Source organism: Salmo salar, chromosome 20 (genome assembly GCF_965601325.2).
Source record: "Salmo salar chromosome 20, fSalSal1, whole genome shotgun sequence".
Classification (NCBI taxonomy): domain Eukaryota; kingdom Metazoa; phylum Chordata; class Actinopteri; order Salmoniformes; family Salmonidae; genus Salmo; species Salmo salar.
In genome coordinates, this window is record NC_138310.1 from 35884750 (window position 1) to 35903494 (window position 18745).

General features: G+C 43.3%; 1 protein-coding gene across 1 annotated transcript in view; it reads right to left on the bottom strand.

The window, feature by feature from the left end:
* Window positions 1-14664: 14664 nt before the first annotated feature.
* LOC106580522 (lysyl oxidase homolog 2B) overlaps window positions 14665-18745 on the bottom strand; it is a 44023-nt gene continuing 39942 nt past the window's right edge. Inside the window, exons 11-14 of the mRNA XM_014161685.3 lie at window positions 17886-18001; window positions 17462-17598; window positions 17006-17117; window positions 14665-16268 (exon numbers count right to left, since the gene is read on the bottom strand). Coding sequence (XP_014017160.1) covers window positions 16198-16268; window positions 17006-17117; window positions 17462-17598; window positions 17886-18001 — 436 coding nt within the window. The 3' untranslated portion in view covers window positions 14665-16197. The remainder of the gene's footprint in view (window positions 16269-17005; window positions 17118-17461; window positions 17599-17885; window positions 18002-18745) is intronic.

Below are 18745 nucleotides of genomic sequence, written 5' to 3' on the forward strand. Positions count from 1 at the left end.
GGAACTGTTATCGGTCGTTTTGTTGTTTTGTTTAAGTATATTCATTAAAAGGAAATATGAGCACTTCACACGCCGCGCCTTGGTCCCCTTTATACGACCCGCGTTACAGAACTACCCACCATGATTGGATCAAGCGGCGTTCCCGCGGCAGAAATGGACACCTGGTCACATCAGGAGTGGATTGAGAGACTGGACTTGGGGCCAGGTAATCGAGCAATATCAGAGCCTACCTGGGAAGAACGAGAGGCAGACCCAAAACATTTTGGGGGGTGGGGGGGCACACGGGTAGTTTGGCTGGTCCAGGACTGGGAACTGAGCCAATTCCCCGTGCTTTTTGTGGTAAGCATGTGCCTGCCTCTCGCACTCTCTCTCCAGTGTGCCTCCATAGCACAGTACGTCCTGTGCGTGTTCTTCGCACTCTCTCTCCTGTGCGCATCCATAACTCAGTACGGCCGGTGCCTGCTTTGAGCACTCGGTCCTCAGTGCATCTCCCCAGTCCAATGAGACCGGTTCCTGCTCCACGTACAAAGCCTCCAGTGATAATCGATGGTCCGACGCCTGTAGACATGATCCATGGCACTAAGCCTCTAGTGATGATCCATGGCCCGGAGCCTGTAGGGATATTCCATGGCACGAAGCCTGAAGAGGTAATCCATGGCCAGGAACCTGAAGAAATAATCCTTGGCAAAAAGCCTGGAGGGATTATAAATGGTCCGGAGCCTGTAGGGATAAACCATGGCACGAAGCCTGTAAGAATAATCCATGGCCCGGCACCTGTAGAGATAATCCATGATAAGAAGCCTCCAGTGATGATCCTTGGCGCAGAACCTGTAGAGATGATCCATGGCATGGAGCCAGCAGCAACGGTCACTAGTCCGGAACCTATTATGACGCCTCCCAGTCCGGAGCCTCCGGCGACGCTTTTCCGTCCGGAGCCTCCAGCGACACTCCACAGTTCAAAGCCTCCAGCGACGCTCCCTAGTCCGGAGCCTCCAGCGACGCTCCCCAGTCCGGAGCCTCCAGCGACGCTCCCCAGTCCGGAGCCTCCAGCGACGCTCCCCAGTCCGGAGCCTCCAGCGACGCTCCCCAGTCCGGAGCCTCCAGCGACGCTCCCCAGTCCGGAGCCTCCAGCGACGCTCTCCAGTCCGGAGCCTCCAGCGACGCTCTCCAGTCCGGAGCCTCCAGCGACGCTCTCCAATCCGGAGTCTTCAACGGCGGTCCGCAGCCCGGAGTCTTCAACGGCGGTCCGCAGGCCAGAACCTCCAGCAATGATCTACAGTCCGGTTCCTTCGACGACAATCCACGGTCAGGTGGTAATAAAGCAGAAGGATCAGCGGGTGGTGCGGGGAATACGCCCCGAACCGGAGCCGCCTCCTATGCTGGAGGTTTTGTGGACTGCATTTGAGCCGCCATAGTCAAGTATCACCCTCCCTACCCTCCCTTTTGTTTTGTGGTTTCTTTTGTTTTTGTTGCATTCGGGGTCTGCACCTTTGTGGGGGGTACTGTCACGTCCTGACCCTAGTAAGATATCATTTTCTATAGTAGAGTAGGTCAGGGCGTGATGGGGTGTTTTTGGGTTGTTCTATGTTTTCTATTTCTATGTTTAAGTTCCAGTTTTTCTATTTCTATATTGGGATTGTTTGGGTGGATCTCTAATTGGAGGCAGCTGATCCTCATTGCCTCTGATTAGAGATCATATTTAAGTAGGGGTTTTTGTTCCTGGGTTTTGTGGGTAGTTGTTTTCTGTTTAGTGTATGTTATCGGTCGTTTTGTTGTTTTGTTTAAGTATATTCATAAAAAGGAAATATGAGCACTTCACACGCCGCGCCTTGGTCCCCTTTATACGACCCGCGTTACAGATGCAGCCTGATATTAGATATTAAAGTCGGGGCTGGGCTAGCTCCATATTGATGTGCTGTGCCGTGCTAGCTAGAACAATGAAGTTTCACAGTGACCTGCTGCTGATGTGCGACCGAGTGGTTATATGGTATTACCACGGATGCATCCCAAATAGCACCCTATTCTCTTTACAGTGCTCTACTTTTGACCAGAGCCCCATAAGGAATAGGGTGCCATTTGGGACATATACCCAGAGCACTGTGTGGTATGCTCCCCTCCAGAACACCTTCCTGCCTGTCTGTAAATGGAAACCAGGAGTCTGAACAGCTCACAGGAAACCTAGTGGTACCCTGTAATAACACCAGATAAAAGTTATATTTAATCCATTTCATCTGCATTAAATCATAGGGTGCAGAAACAGTCTCTGTTCTCCAAGTGTGTGGGGTGCAGCCTGAGTGACTGACTCAACATCCAAATTAATTGTACAGAGGGCTGGGGCAGGCAGTGAAATATGACTGAAATTGTTTGCAGCTGAGGACCTCCTCCTCTTGTATGATTTCATTACTGCGTCCTAAATGGAACCCTAATCCCTATATAGTGCACTACTTTTGACAAGAGCTCCATAGACTCTGGTCAAAAGTAGTGAACTATAGGATATGGTGTCATTTGGGAAATAGACCTTGGCTTTATGGAGACCTCTTGGATTATTTCTCCAGCACTGCAGAGCGTCTGATTTTGGCCTGGGAGTGGCAGGGATAGCAGAGTGGAGATGGACAGGAATGTCACACCTGCCTGGTTTCCATCCATGCCCTCTCAATGCACCCAAACAAATTAGATGTATGCATATTCTAATATCTGATATGAAGTCTTGACTATTGCTGCCCAAGTGCTTTACTCATAGCAGTATGTGTCTGTTGATGAACATTTTTAGAGGAATTTTGCATTGCCTTTAAACATTGTACTTTAACTGAACATAAGTAACCATCTTTGAAGACAGGAGCCTGGACAGATAAAATCTACAGTACTATGGTGAGTTTCTATGGAAGCATTTAGCTGCCCAAACTCAATTGGAAATTAAATGGGCAAATCACAAATCAATATCATGTTGAGTTCCTTTTCCTAAATGTGTATGCATTTTCTGTGACAGAATTGTAATTGAAATGCAAAAGAAGATATCGCATGATCATTTTCATGATTGGGTACGCATAGCGTCTGTTAATTTTGTTTGATATTTAATTTCCATTGTATTATCCAGTACAACAGTGACACAATTAAAAATTTGATGTAAATGCTTAAATGACAAATAATTGCTCATGTTTGCCATTTCATTTCCCTGTTGTGATTGCATGAATAGTTATAAAAATAATATATTTTCCCTACTCTGTGGTTTAAGACTGTCAATATTCAAATGATCAATTAAATGTTTTATATGCCATTTAGTTTCCTAATTTCCTCGTTCAACCTGTGTTGATTGTCAATCGAACACTGTGGGTGGCGTTTTGGTAATGTGAGGCGGAAGAGGTTGCCTGTGTTGCTGGCAACAGTCACTTTCGGTCATAGCTATTTTGATGTGATGTGTTTTTTGGCTGTCCCGGCAACAACAGCCAGTGTGAAACCCCACATAAGAAGAAGAAGAAGAACAGACCGTGCGTGCAAAGAGTTTGTGGGAGGAGACTATAAAGCTCAGTGGAGGGGACACGGGAGATACTAATAGCTAGTTAATATGGCTAATTGGGTATTATAGGTAGCTAGCTTCCGATAGGTTAGATAGCTTGCTATTAGCCTAGGAGCATCCAGACACAGATAGAACAATGAGCCAGATATTTCACCGGATGTATGAGTGTGAAGCATCCGGTTGGTGTTTCCACTCTACCAAATATGGTGATGAGAGGAAGCCCAGTTGCCGGCAGTAGGAGAATATGGTGCGAGATGGATTTTGGCAGACGTGCTAATTTTCACATCAAATTAACACTTGATCTCAATACATTTTTCTGTTCCCAAAAGTAGAATCTGTTACTAACAGAGTGGACTAAGTTTTGTGGATCTTACCCTTTCCAAAATAAAAAACAATTGTGTTCTTTAGAAGGAGTGCAAGGGCGAATTGAGTTATTGCATATGCTCACTTCACAGAGTAGGCGTTCCCTAATAGAAATATGAAAATACATGATAGATGTGCCAGTAGGATCTCACTAGCTCGTGCTTGGCTCTGCCACCCTCCTTGCTTGTTCTGACCACTGTGACACATTTTTTCCCATTGGAAACGTCAGGCTTCGGTCTATCTTGGTTTGTTATTAAAAAAATCTTTGATACAGAGAAGGAACTACCAGATGCGTCATAATAGCCTGGAAGTAAATTGAGCTCAGGTGCATCCTGTTTCTATTGATCATCCTTGAGATGTGTCCACAACTTGATTGGAGTCCACCTGTGGTAAATTAAATTGATTGGACATGATTTGGAAAGGCACACACCGGTCTATATAAGGACCCACAGTTGACAGTGCATGTCTGAGCAAAAACCAAGCCATGAGGTCGAAAGAATTGTCCGTAGAGTGCCGAGACAGGATTGTGTCGAGGGACAGATCGGGGGAAGGGAACCAAAACATTTCTGCAGCATTGAAGGTCCCCAAAACACAGTGGCTTCCATTATTCTGAAATGGAAGATGTTTGGAACCACCAATACTTTTCCTTGAGCTTGCCACCCTGCCAAACTGAGCAATCGGGGGAGAAGGGCTTTGGTCAGGGAGGTAACCAATAACCTGATGGTCACTCTGACAGAGCTCTAGAGTTCCTCTGTGGAGATGCGAGAATCTTCCAGAAGGACAACCATCTCTACAGCATTCCACCAGACAGACGGAAGCCACTCCTTAGTAAAAGGCACATGACAGTCCGCTTGGATTTAGCCAAAAGGCACCTAAAGGACTCTCAGACCATGAGATTCTCTGGTCTGATGAAACCAAGATCGAATTCTTTGGCCTGAATGCCAAGCATCACATCTGGAGGAAACCTGGCACCATCCCTATGGTGAAGCATGGTGGTGGCAGCATCATGCTGTGGGGATGTTTTTTAGCAGCAGGGACTGGGAGACTAGTCAGGATCAAGGCAAAGATGATTGGAGCAAAGTACAGAAAGATCCTTGATAAAAACCTGCTCCAGAGCGCTCAGGACCTCAGACTGGGGTGAAGGTTCACCTTCCAACAGGACAATGACCCTTAGCACACAGCCAAGACAATGCAGGAGTGGCTTCGGTACAAGTCTCTGAATGTGCTTGAGTGGCCCAGCCATAGACATGAACCTGATCAAACATCCCTGAAAATAGCTGTGCAGCAACGCTCCCCATACAACCTGACAGAGCTTGAGAGGATCTGCAGAGAAGAATGGGAGAAACTCCCAAAATACAAGTGTGCCAAGCTTGTAGCGTCATGAAGACTCGAATGTAACCGCTGCCAAAAGGTGCTTCAACAAAGTACTGGGGAAAGGGTCTGAACACTTATGTAAATGTGATACCATTTCTTTTTTTTACATATATAAATTAGTAAACATTTCTAAATCATTTTTTTCTATTTCATTATGGGGTATTGTGTGTAGATTGAGTGAATAAAAAAATCTCACGTCTGTGTAGGCTACATGTCATTGTTTCCTCTTCAGAGCGCACTGTGCACAAGTAATATATTGTAGAATTTCACTTGAACATGAGTTCCACAAGTTCTGTTCCACAAGTCTTTTTTGACAAAAGTGATGTGTGTGTATATACAGTATCAGGGATGGGCAACTTTGATGGGGTTGGGGCCTCAAAAAATTTGATCTCATCATGAGATCTACTCATCACGCAGTGGCTCATGGGTCTGCGTACGAGGAGTGACAGCACATATACTGAAGAGAATTTATAAGATTGATTTGGCTTCATTCTCTCGTTGATACATTACACACCTTCCCAATCCAGACCAAAACACACATTTGAGTTACACACACGAGGACTCAGAAAATTGTAAAGGAATAACATTAGGAAACAAGAATATCAACCTACAGCGGTCAAATTATTTATAAGTAGAAGCAAGCACAAACAGCTTAGTAAAATGTGTGAAACACACATGTGAAAACAGAATTATGATAATAATATTGGGAATATATCTATGATAAAAAAAGAGAATGGAATATAATTGGATAAATATCCAAAAAGACAAGTTGAGTTGCAGCCACCAATTGCGTGTGGATCGTTATTTCTAAAATCAATATGGACAGCGCCCGGTGCTGAAAGTTAAATTGGCAAATTTACTAACAAGGCTTTGTTGGCACACTAAGAAATAAGAGGTAGGCTTACCTGTTTGACAGACGCAATTATGCCTTCCTAAAATTGAGTTGCACCCCTTTTTGCCCTCAAAACACCCTCAATTCGTCGGGGCATGAACAATACAAGCTGTCGAAAGCGTTCCACAGGGAAACTGGCACATGTTGACCCCAATGCTTCCCACAGTTCTATCAAGTTGGCTGGATGTCCTTTGGGTGGTTGATCATTCTTGATACACACGGGAAACAATTGAGCGTGAAAAACCCAGCAACGTTGCAGTTCTTGACACAAACCGGTGTGCCTGGCACCTACTATAATATCCTGTTCAAAGGCACTTAAATCTTTTGTTTTGCCCATTCCCCCTCTGAATGGCACACACACAATCCATGTCTCAATTGTCACAATCCATGTCTCCTCCCCTTCATCTACACTGACTGAAGTGGATTTAACAAGTGACATCAATAAGGGATCATTGCTTTCACCTGGATTCACCTGGTCGGTCTATGTCATGGAAATATGTTTTGTACACTCAGTGTGTATAGTGAGTTGTTCAGTATATAGTACAGCTTTGCTTCTCCGTCACTGATCCATAAATACTTTAGAAATTAAGAGTATTTCTGTCTGAGCATAGCTAGCAAGACCAGGCAACCTCTTCTGCCGCACGTTACCAAAACCCAGCCCACTGTGTATGATTGACAGGTCAAACGCAGAGGAGCAATGAGGAAACTAAATAGCAAATTAATCATTACGATTGATTTATCTAATTTGATTGATCATTAGAATTTGGACAGTCTTAAACCACACAGAGTATGGAACATCATTTTCAATTGCAGTTGAGAATTCATTTTCTTTTTGTCACTATCCATGGTGTCACAACAAGGAAATTAAATGGCAAACATGAGAAATGTATGTGCTGTACTGGATAGTACCATGGAAATTACATTTTTGGGCATTTCAATTAGAATTTTGTCACAAATGCATACCCATTTAGAAAAAGGAATTGCAAAAATGATATTGATTTATCATTTAACCATTACAATTTAAGATTGAATTATGTCCCTCATAGGCATCCATAAGTTTCAAGACACAGTCATGCCACACAGGATGTGTACAAGAGATTCCATATGGGCAATTCTACGGGTAATAGAGGGATGTTGAGACTCAGATTCTTCACTTTAAAATGTTTGTCAAACTAAAAACAATGATTGCAAAGTTAAATAAACCATACAACTCTATGCACAAGGACTACTTTTAACAATTTACACTGACATTTGTTATAAAAAACACATTACTTGAAGAACTGCAGATGAAAATTGTGCCTTCACTCTGTTACCAAACTTTGCATCTACGCTGTTCCTCAAGTAAATGTGTTCTTTGTACTATTTTCTGTGGAAATTCTTAAAAGTAGTCATTGTGCATAGAATTGCCCATATGCCTGTCCTCATAGTCTTTCTGTACTGCGTACCAAATTACTCTGTAACAATCGAATACCATCAAAAACTGCTCAATGGGTGAAATCTAAAAGTATCTGTGAGTAGTGAGACTGCGTGAGAGCAATTTCTGTAATCTAATGATGGATAGAAATATGTGGCATGTTATTGAATTGAAATATGGCTGGTCTTGCTTTCCAAGACTGACATTATATTTTTCCTCGTTCACCCCATGCTTTAACTAAATCCAGAAAATCTTTGAGACCATGTCATTGCTCCAGAGCAATTTGTATTTACTCTCCTGCTGTGCAGTTCCCATCTACTCTGTTTTATATTGGTGGAATCATATGACAGTATTACAGCCACTCTGACAGCACAGTGTTTTTGTCCCAAGATTTTCAAGAGCACTAAAAAACATGTCTTGAATCTATTTGCCTCACTCAAGCACATCTTTACGCCTTGTGTAAGTTATTGCATATGACAAAGAACATAATTTTTCCAATGAGATCCCAACCCATTTTCATCAAAAAGTGTCATGCTGTGAAACGGTTTACTAACTCTTAATGACAACGTCTCAACTTAGTGTTTTTCAACACTCAGTCAGGCCTAACCCAAACTGTCTCTGTGAATTTTCTGCCTGTAGAGAGAGCCACCATTTTTAATGGATCGGCTGAAGAACATACAGTAAACAGTGCTTTCGGAAAGTATTCAGACCCCTTTACTTTTTACACATTTTGTTACACACGGGAAACAGGCACTGTACGCCATTTAGCAGACATTTTTATCCATACGTATGGGTGGCTCTGGGAATTTAACCCACAATCCTGGCGTTTCAAGCACATGCCCTACCAACTGAGCCATACAAGACCACATAGCCCTATTTGTTCATCGGGTGCTGGTGCTGCCCTTGTCCTGGTGGAACAAAGTGCATACACAGATAATTTTTTTCATTAGAAATTCCTGCCAGGCACCTCTGTACATATACATGTCTTTGTAAAGGAATGTAAACTGCTCTTTTATAAGTAGCTGTTGAAAGGGGTTTCCGTTGGATCGTTGCCATGTTCAAAGAAAGTATAAACAGCTCTTAGCAAAGGGAATGTGTTCGTGCTGTTTCAGTCATACAGTCTTTTATGACCACTGGACAGTGTTGCAATAGCATCGTCCTGCTGCTCTGCTGCATGCTTGTTCCTGCTTCTCTAGCACAGCAGAAGGCCCTCAGTGGACCTGCCGTGGAATTTCACAGTTCAGGGGGAAGTGTGTGATGAACAGTCCTCTGGCGTAATTGCTCCAGACCGCAGTGTAGGAAAACAGACGTTGAGCAGTTAATGGTTGAAAAATGTGTAATTAACAGATGACCGTGCCATGTCTATTTCCCCATGCTGCTTCTCCTGTTCCACCACAGTATTGTCTAGGAGCAAGACCAATGCCCTGGGTGTTTTCCTGGTGTCAACCTGCCAACCCGCTGATCGCTTTAGAAAGCTGTCAGATGTGAATATGGTATGTAAAATAAAGATACATGTAATGAAATACATGATAGCTGAGGAGTTTTCTCAGAACAGCTTTAAAATAACTGAATGGCTTTGATATAACCAACATTTATTTTGCTCTTCTGCACCCCAGTATCTCTACTTGCACATCATCATCTGCACATCTATCATGTCACAGGCGTCGAAAGGATTAGACCAAGGCGCAGCGTGGATAGTGCTCATTCTTAAATCTTTAATGAGTAACACTTACAAAATAACAAACACGACCAACAGTTCCGTCAGGTACAACAACTAAACGGAAAGTAACCACCCACAAAACCCAAAGGAAAACAGGTTGCCTAAGTATGGCTTCCAATCAGAGACAACGAAAGACACCTGCCTCTGATTGGAAACCATACTCGGCCAAACATGGAAAACAAAACATAGAAATAGAAAACTAGAACAAATTCCCCTAGAACCAAAAACCCCCCAAAACACACAAAACAACCCCCCTGCCACGCCCTGACCACTCTACTATGGCAAATGACTCTTTTCACTGGTCAGGGCGTGACATATCACTCCAGTGTTAATGCTAAATTGTAATTATTTCACCTCTATGGCCTATTTATTGCCTTACCTCCCTACTATTCTACATTTGCACACACTGTACATAGATTTTTTCTATTGTGTTATTGACTGTACGTTTGTTTATGTGTAACTCTGTGTTGTTGTTTTTGTCGCACTGCTTTGCTTTATCTTGACCAGGTCGCATAAAATAAAAAAATAAAAAGTAGAATAGAGTCAGGTAATAAATACTGGTTGAGCACGGTGATGTGTGAGGTGTAGTTGTGTGATGGTGAAGTCAATAGTGTGTGTTTAGAGCCATAGAGATGAGAGTATCTAGCTAACTGACATTTGTTTGACAGATCCCCAAAAAGATGGAAAGGTTTCACTACCTGCTGTTTAGGGGACTTTTTTTCACTGAGCTTTTCTTACATTTAGCAGATCCCAGGCTGTCTGGACTGGAGCTCTGAGGAGGCCGGGGCTGGTTTCATCTGGTTCTGTCACAGAGTCACCTGGTCTTGGGTGGGTGGGTCCACCTCCACACCTCCAGACTGAGGACCACCTGAACCTTCAGACGGCTGAACATTATACCAGCCCTCCTGGCTCCCATTCTGACTACTGTGTCTCTACAATCTCCCCTGTACTCTTCTCCCTTGTACTGTTCTATACTCCACTTTACTAACTCAGCTAGAGTAAATGATGCTGGGGACATAGTACAGAACAACGACGGCACTGTGCTACACCCTCCCTCCCCAACCCACCTATCCTGGAGGTGGCTCAGGTGCAGGACGGGGGACCTCGCTCCACCTTCGGCGTCGCCCACTTCGGTGGCGCCGCTAGCTGCGCCGGGCAGACGGGCCACTCGGGCTGACCCTGGCAGACGGACCACTCGGGCTGGGCCGGAGGACAGGAGGGCCACTTGGGCTGGGCCGGAGGACAGGAGTGCCACTCGGGCTGGGCCGGAGGACAGGAGGGCCACTCGGGCTGGGCCGGAGGACAGGAGGGCCACTCGGGCTGGGCCGGAGGACAGGAGGGCCACTCGGGCTGGGCCAGAGGACAGGAGGGCCACTCGGGCTGGGCCGGAGGACAGGCGGGCCGCTCAGGCGACTCCTGACTGGCGGGCAGCTCAGTCGACTCTTGACTGGCGGGCAGCTCAGGCGACTCTTGACTGGTGGGCAGCTCAGGCGACTCTTGACTGGCGAGGCTGGGCTGACGCACTAGACGCCTGATGCGTGGGGCTGGTACTGGACGTGCCAGCCTGGAGACACGCACCTCCATGCTAGTGTGTATGGCGGGAAACACCGGACAGTAGAGGCGCACTGGTGGTCTTGAGCGCAGGGTTGGCATCACCCCTTCCGGCTCGATGCCTACTTCACCCTGGCACATGCGGGGCACTGGTACTGTGCCTACCGGCCTGAAAATCCCAGGCCTCACCACAGCCCCAACCCCAAAGCACGGGACCTGTCCAGTCTGCCCTACAAGGGTACGGGGAGTTGGCCTGGGGCTCCAATCTCGCCCCGCCAAATAGCCCTTGTGCCCCCCCCAAAAAAATTATTGGGGCTGCCTCTCGGGTTCTACCTGCCTCCCAGGCAGGTTGTCACAGTGGGCCCGGAACTGCTCCCATGTCCAGTCAATCCTCTCCTCCAATACTTCCAGCGACCAGGAATCCATCTCCTCCCGAGCGCGCTGCTTCCAATAATCCTCCTGTGGCTTCCTCCTCTTCCGCTGCTTGGTCCTTTGGTGGTGGGTAGTTCTGTCACAAAATATGTCGTACTGGAGAGAAGAGGACCAAGACGCAGCGGGAATATGGATACTCATATTTTAATTTCAAAGAAAAAGGAGTAAAGCATCCACTTGACAAAACAATAAGACATACTCACGACAGTGCAACAGTTCGGCAGGCTATTAAACGCAGTGCAAAAACAACTACCCACAACCCCAAAGAAAAACATACACACCTATATAGCAAAGGCAACTCAACACACCTGCCTTCAATTGGAAGTCCCAATAACCAACACAAACATTCACACACACAAAACTGCCACGTCCTGACCCCAAAACTAATACAATAGCTCCATCTGCTGGTCAGGACGTGACATTAGCATACTATCCTAGCAGCCATCTTATTTAGATTATTCTAATTTGTGCTCACTTTACTCTATAGAATTGACAGCAAGCAAGTTAAAAACCTAAGATGATTGTTAACATCTCCAACTTCTTGATTTTTTTGTTCTTGTATTGATCAAGTGTATGAAAGATGGACATTAGACTGATAATATTTTTGCTGATGATATAGAGATGCAATCACCGTAGGACGGTTGAATATGACATTGCTCAGTGGAACTACATCCATTTCATAGCGATTCCTATAGAATGTTAAATGCTGAGGTTATTTAGTCAGACTGAAATCTCAATGTTTCCCTGTTAGTGCTATATTATTGATAATCTAACACTACAAAATTCTTTAACTATAGATTTTATGGAATGTTTTGAGGATAGGTAAGAATGAAAGTCATAACTAAGTCATTCACATTAAATATCCTCATTTATTGCAAATATTATTCATTGCATTCTGAAAATGACGTTGACCAAAATGAAAATGTATTAAATTTGTCCTTTTTAACTTTTCTGTTTAGTTTGATAAATTAGTATACCTTGTATATGTTATTTTTTTAAGTTGAAATGCAAACTGTTTCTTAACTTGTGAATTGTATCACAATAAATCAAATGTGTACGTCTTCTACACCTGGATGCTGTAGAAGTTCATCTGGATTTTTTTCGCTTCAAGAAAACAAACCGTTCACAAACTGTAATCTGTAATAGAAATGTTATCTGTAAATTGACATCACGTTGTTAAATAGATTTTGGGATAGGATATTGGTCTGCAATCAGCCCTCCTCTTCATCCATACACTAATAGCATAAATGGACTAACATTGGTTTCATTCAGACTGTGTGTACTGATGTCTGGTCAGAGTGTAATTTAGAGAGGAAAAGTTGCAACCTAGGGTTGGAAAAACATCAGGACTTTCCAGAGAGCTGTTTTCAGTTCCAGGTAATATTTTCTCTTGTCCACAAGAGTTATAGGAGAGCACCAGCACTAATAAATCTCACTGAAAATAGTAGTATTTCTCTCTGTTAAACTAAACATTCACAGAAAAGTCATTCTGGGTATAACTAAGGAGGTTGAGAGAGATTTCTAGTAAGATTTGACAAAGGGATACAGCTACGGCTCCGGTCAAAAGTAGTGCACTACATAGGGAAAAGGGTGCAATTTGGGACATAAACACAGAACTTTCCCATGAGCTCTGCGGTAACTCTTGACTAAGAGAAATAAGAGCCCATCACCTGTTCTGGTTCCCAGTCCTCTCCCAAGCCGAGCCAGAGAAAGAGACTGCTCAACCATATCCCCTCTAGTTTTAGCTCGCACATACTCTATTGAGCCATGCCTCAAATATAATTGGATCTCCCTTCAACCTTTAATCACATGAATGCAGCTCTTTGTTACCTCATAGAGTAGAAGATTTTCCCTTGCCCAAGCATGTCTAGTCAAACGAATGTCTGTCGTTAGCCACTGAACTCAGTCTCAAGTTACCCGTGACATTCCCCTCCTGGTGGCACAGCATAGTAGGTGGTCTTCCCTCCCCGGCCACAAAACAAGACCCTCAACCATGTGAGGAGTGTGGTTAGTCTGTGTGTCTTGTTGGACATGTGTGTGTCTGTGTGGACTACAGTATATCAGGGGAATGGGTGGTCTTGGTAGTTGGAAGCGAATTAGACAAACACTTGGATACTAAAAACAAAAACAGTCAGAGGGTGATAGGTGTGGAGTTTATGGTCCTGGATGAATCACATCTTCCATGTTATTAGGCTTTGCATGGCTGGGTATAAATGCTGTATCTATATCTGCGTCCCAAATGGCACCCTATTCCCTTTTTACTGCTCAAGGCTTTTGACCAGGGCCCATGGGGCTCTAGTCAAAAGTAGTTCATTATATAGGGAATAGGGTGCCATTTGGGGCACAATCTATGCTTGAGACCTGGAGCATTTGTCTTAACCTGACAAGCTGCTTCACAGTTTTCTTAACAGCCCTGTTCCTGGGGGTGCTGGAGATAAACCTAACTAGACCTGAGTAGTGCAGGGCTGCTTACATTTGCACAGGAGACAGTCCTAACAAAGAGTAATGAGGCCTGGATTTACTCTGACGAATGTCAACGGGACGTCCATCTCTCTAGTTTTCCCTGAAAGCAGTCACCCTGTGAACAGCTCCAAACGCAATGTATACCATGCTCCTACAAAGCTTGTCATTTGGAGTAGCTTGCTGCAGAAAGTCCAGAACTTTTGTAATACGTCAAACTCATTCTGTCATTTGCTTTATGGACTTTGACAGCGTGTAATATAACTGTATTCCTCTCCTCTTTAGGTGTGGCACAATGCTCACATAACTCTCTAACAAATGGCAAGGAAGCATAAATGAAAGAGTTAAACTAGTTATGAGAATGTTGCTGATGCCACACTAAAGCAAAGTCACTCCCGTTTAAGTAATTCAGAGTGCAGATGTTAAAGGACATCCCTTGGTCATACTGTAGAAATGATAGGAAAGTCAACAGAGCAGTGAAGAACAAACTGTAATGACTATAAATGACCAGAGGGTGGAGATCCTATATCATCATTGAGAATGATAGAGGCCTCTAGCGGCCAAAAGGCCACATTAGTCCTCTCTATCCCTGTATACACCAAACTGTCGTAGACGACTGCTTTACCGTACATTGTCAAATCACTACCTTAAAGTAAAACAACCAGAAGATGGCAGCAAATTCAAGGACTGAGGAAATCAGCATAGCGTGTGATCATGAGGATGGTGGCATTAGGCATTATTTATATCTGGGTGGCAGATAGCAGTTAAGAGCGCTGAGCCAGTAACGGAAAGGTAACTGGTTCGAATCCCTGAGCCGACTAGGTAAAAAATCTGTCTGTGCCCTTGAGCAAAGCACTTAACCCTCATTGCTCCTGTAAATTACTCTGGATAACAGCATCTGCTAAATGACCAAATTGTAAATATCTGAATATCCAACCAAAAACTTAGATTTGTTTGCTTTAATAATGTTATCAAACAAAGGACATTATGGATTTTTACACTCCATTCAAGTATACAGTTTGCATAACATACTGTAGCCATTCAGCTGTCACTGTACTGTACCCTCATAAAACAGAGGATGACAGTTTGGTAGCACCATTATTTTTTTAAAGTACAATAAAATAATGAGACACATTATTGTACAAAAAAACTGAAAGGAAAAAGTAAAAAAAAATGCAATTAAAATCCCTGACTTTTACAACAATAAGTTACTAATATGATGTTTGCTGGAAAAGGTGAGATTGTTCGTGAATGTTGAAAAGGAAGCATATGCATGAGAAAATAAAAATGACTTTATTTCTCTCAATATAAGGCACTGAGGGGCATTAGTTGTATCCCTCCATTTTAACTACCGTACTACCGCCACTACTGTTGTGGCGTGGAGTAGACTAATGTCTGCCATTTGGTCACAGTTTTTACATTGGAAAAGGAACTTCTCAGGCACTTGGGATGGGTACTGTGGCTGAATACAGATGTCAGAATGGGAAACATGACAGAATAACTTAAAGATAGAGCGTGTTGACCATAGAAATCTATACCACAGACTGAAAGATTGGTAAGGGTAACAACCTTGTACTTCAAAATAATGTCGTCTAAATTTCCAAAGAAAAAGAAAATAGAAGACAGGTGAAATTATTACATCACAGGATATCTGTTTGTTAAACACTTCACAACAACAATGCACTTACTGGCAGTTAGTTATTGGATCCTATTGTATTGCATTGTACTATACTGTGTCCTCAATAGTCATCTTCATTAAGCTACTTAGAGAGTAGCCTATATGAGGCCCTTACTTTATAAAGCCATACAAATCTATTATTAGATAATGATCAATGAAGTCTGTAGTATTCCTAAATATGCCTTTGTTCATAGTTCAAGAAAGAGTTCTTTGTCAGAGACATCCAACCTCTGCGGAAATTACCTTTGAATGTTTATCATTAAAAAAAATAAGAAAGTGCAGCAGGATTCACTTTCATTACTGTACATCAGAGAATTTACACAGCACCCAAAAGTAGTGTACAATATAGGGAATAAGGTGCTATTTGGTCTCATCATCACCTCTAGCGGGGAGCGTTGGGAATGTATATTTCATGTCTCTAACCCAGGGGTGTGGGAAACTGCATCAGTCCCTTCTTGATCTCATCCAGAGAGCTGGGAGAGACTGCCTGCTTTGGGGATGAACTAATGAGAGGGGATCGAATTTGAGATGACAGAAGGATACATTAAATGATCTGCCTAGGAAGGAGAGGGAATGTCTGAAAGAGGCGGGCAGCGGCCGGTGGGCTGCTTGTCCATATAGCATTCCTAACTAGGAGGGGGATTCTTAACAGTTGTAGTCTATTGGTGACAAGATAAAAGAGTTCACCCTGGACTGCTGACTGGGGAACAGAGAGAGAGGGGGGATGTCTAGTGGTTGGGGACATTTTGGCAGTTTCTCTGTGGTGGTGATGGTTGCTCTGTTCTTCTCTTCCATCCTTTTACCTGTGGGTCACCTGGTTGTTCAGTAGCCCAGGGAAGGACTCCTCAGTCTCAGTGCTTAACGATCCACCTGAACACAGGAAAGGGACAAATGGTCACACATTGTTACAATTCAACATTTAAAAACGTCTCAACGCTTTACACTTTCAAATCAAAGTTTGTCAGACGTTTTTTCAATTACTAAAGTAGTGTAATGTCAAGATGAAACCAAGTCCCACAACATCAGTTTTTTAACGGCAACTCCGCCACTTTTCAACCTCATTAATTATCTCCAGTACCAAACCAGTGTCTAAATATGTGAAGAGTGTATTTCTATGATCTGTAGTAAAATTATAAGAAGATTGGTCCTAAAAAAATGCTTGTCTGTGACATCATAAGGTAAGATTAAAAGTAAGAAAAGCAGTGATTTTCAAAACCTTCAACAAGTTTCTAGCCAGAGGGAGGGTATTTTCTTGCTCCCCAAGGCATCTCTCCCCGAATCTCATAGGGTTTGAAAATCACTCAAATGTTGTAATTTTTGATGATGTCATCTGGTAGAACTTATTTTTTTCTACAACACCGTTTTCACATATGTAGACACTGGTTTGGTGCTGGAGATAATGAATTTGAAGTTGTCCTTTAACATCCAGCAACTGAATATACCTCCAGCACAAATGAATGGTTGGATCTATACATCTTAACATTAGTCTACTTGTGAGGTCTGCAAACATCCAACTTTCATTTATGAAAGGGGTTGCGGAACAATGCAGTAACACAGAATTTCTGAGGTAAAACAGTCACACAAATTGTGGCACACCATTGTCTTACCATTATGACAGCTGTACATCCATATACGGTGGCCATCGTATCTACATCTACACTTCATTAAGTTGTTGGAGTAGTCAGACTCAGGCACCTCATAGTTAGGGTTAATAAAAACCTGTTGGAGAGAGCAAAATGCTGTGAATCATTATCCAACACAAAGAATGGAAATCAACATTGATAATCATAGTTTAGGGTTAGGGGTGTACTTTTTGCTCAGTTGAATGAAAAAACTCCATATGCATTTTACATTTGTCCAATAAAATGTATTAATTAATTCACTTCATTAGACCTCAATCGATAACATAGGATAATAGTGTAGAGGAATGACCTTGGTTGCGTCCCTAATGGCACTACTTTTGACCAGAGCCTTATGGGCCCTGGGATTTATAGGGAATAGGGTGCCATTTAGGATGCACTCCTTCACTGGAAAGACCTTACGTAAGCAGAAAGGCAATGTACCTGGAATATGTAATCTCCGGGCTTGATGTCTGTGATGTCAATCCACTGGCAGTCAATATCATGTCTGTACGTATCCCAGCAGCCAACAGTGATGCCTTGCTCTCCAAAGTTGGCACACTCGTATCTTTTCTCAATACCTGTCAAGATGACAATAAATCAAAGTTAATCAAATGACATACATTGGCACAGAATCTTTTGTGAGTGAAAGAGCATGTTGAGCTATTGCTCAGGCTGTATTATATATGTGCTATGCAAGGAGTGAGGAACACTAGGTAGACAAGATAGTATAAGTAGCTAGTCTGTCTGTGTCCCAAAAGGAACCCTATTCATTATAGAGTGAACTACTTTTGACCAGGGCCTTATGGGCTCTATGTAAGGGATAAGGTGCCATTTGGGACACACTTTTATTTCTCCAGGCTTTTACCCTCTTCACAGTCAGTGTCCTCCAGACAGAAGCTTGCCTTGTGTCCCTCAGCCACCTTGGTGCCGTTGAGGCTGAGCAGGTCATAGTGGGTGAATACCTCCATGCTGTGGTAGTGCCTGGGCACAGCAAGAAAGAGAGAGACACTGCATTTATAAATAGACCTGCCATCTACTGTAGAGTCTATTATATTCTCTCTGAAGCAGTTTTTATACAAGAGCTAGGGACTGTTGAAACATATGGCACTAAGGCAGACACTAAGAAACCCCAAATAAACATTTGCTTTCAAAATTGTATATGTTTAGCGATTCAGATTATATGCATAATCCCACAGGCACTGAGGGTTTTATTTGTGTAAAACTGTGTGAAGCTGCCAACATTGCACAGTTCACCCAATGCCTTGACAGAAAACATCTGAGACGTTTCAGTCCGTGGCCAATTACAGGGCAGAGAACGTATGGAAATGGAAAATGAGGCGTTATCTAGAGAGTTCAGTAGAACATTCCCTTAACGTCAGTCTCTTATAAAAAGACAACTAGGTAGTCATGGTGACAGACACAACTATGAGGTAAAATACACTCAGTGACCAGTTTATTAGTTACACCACCCAGTTCACAAAAATGGATCGCTCTTACAGACAGTGAGTCACGTAGCCGTGGCTTGCTTTATAAAACAAGCAGACAGGCATCGAGGCCAAGCAAGCAGACAGGCATCGAGGCATTCAGTTACTGTTTGATTAAACGATAGAACGGGCAAAACAAGTGATCTAAGTGACTTTAAGCGTGGTATGATCATTGATGCCAGGCGTGCCGGATCCAGTATCTCAGAAACAGGTGGCCTCCTGGGATTTTCACACACAACAG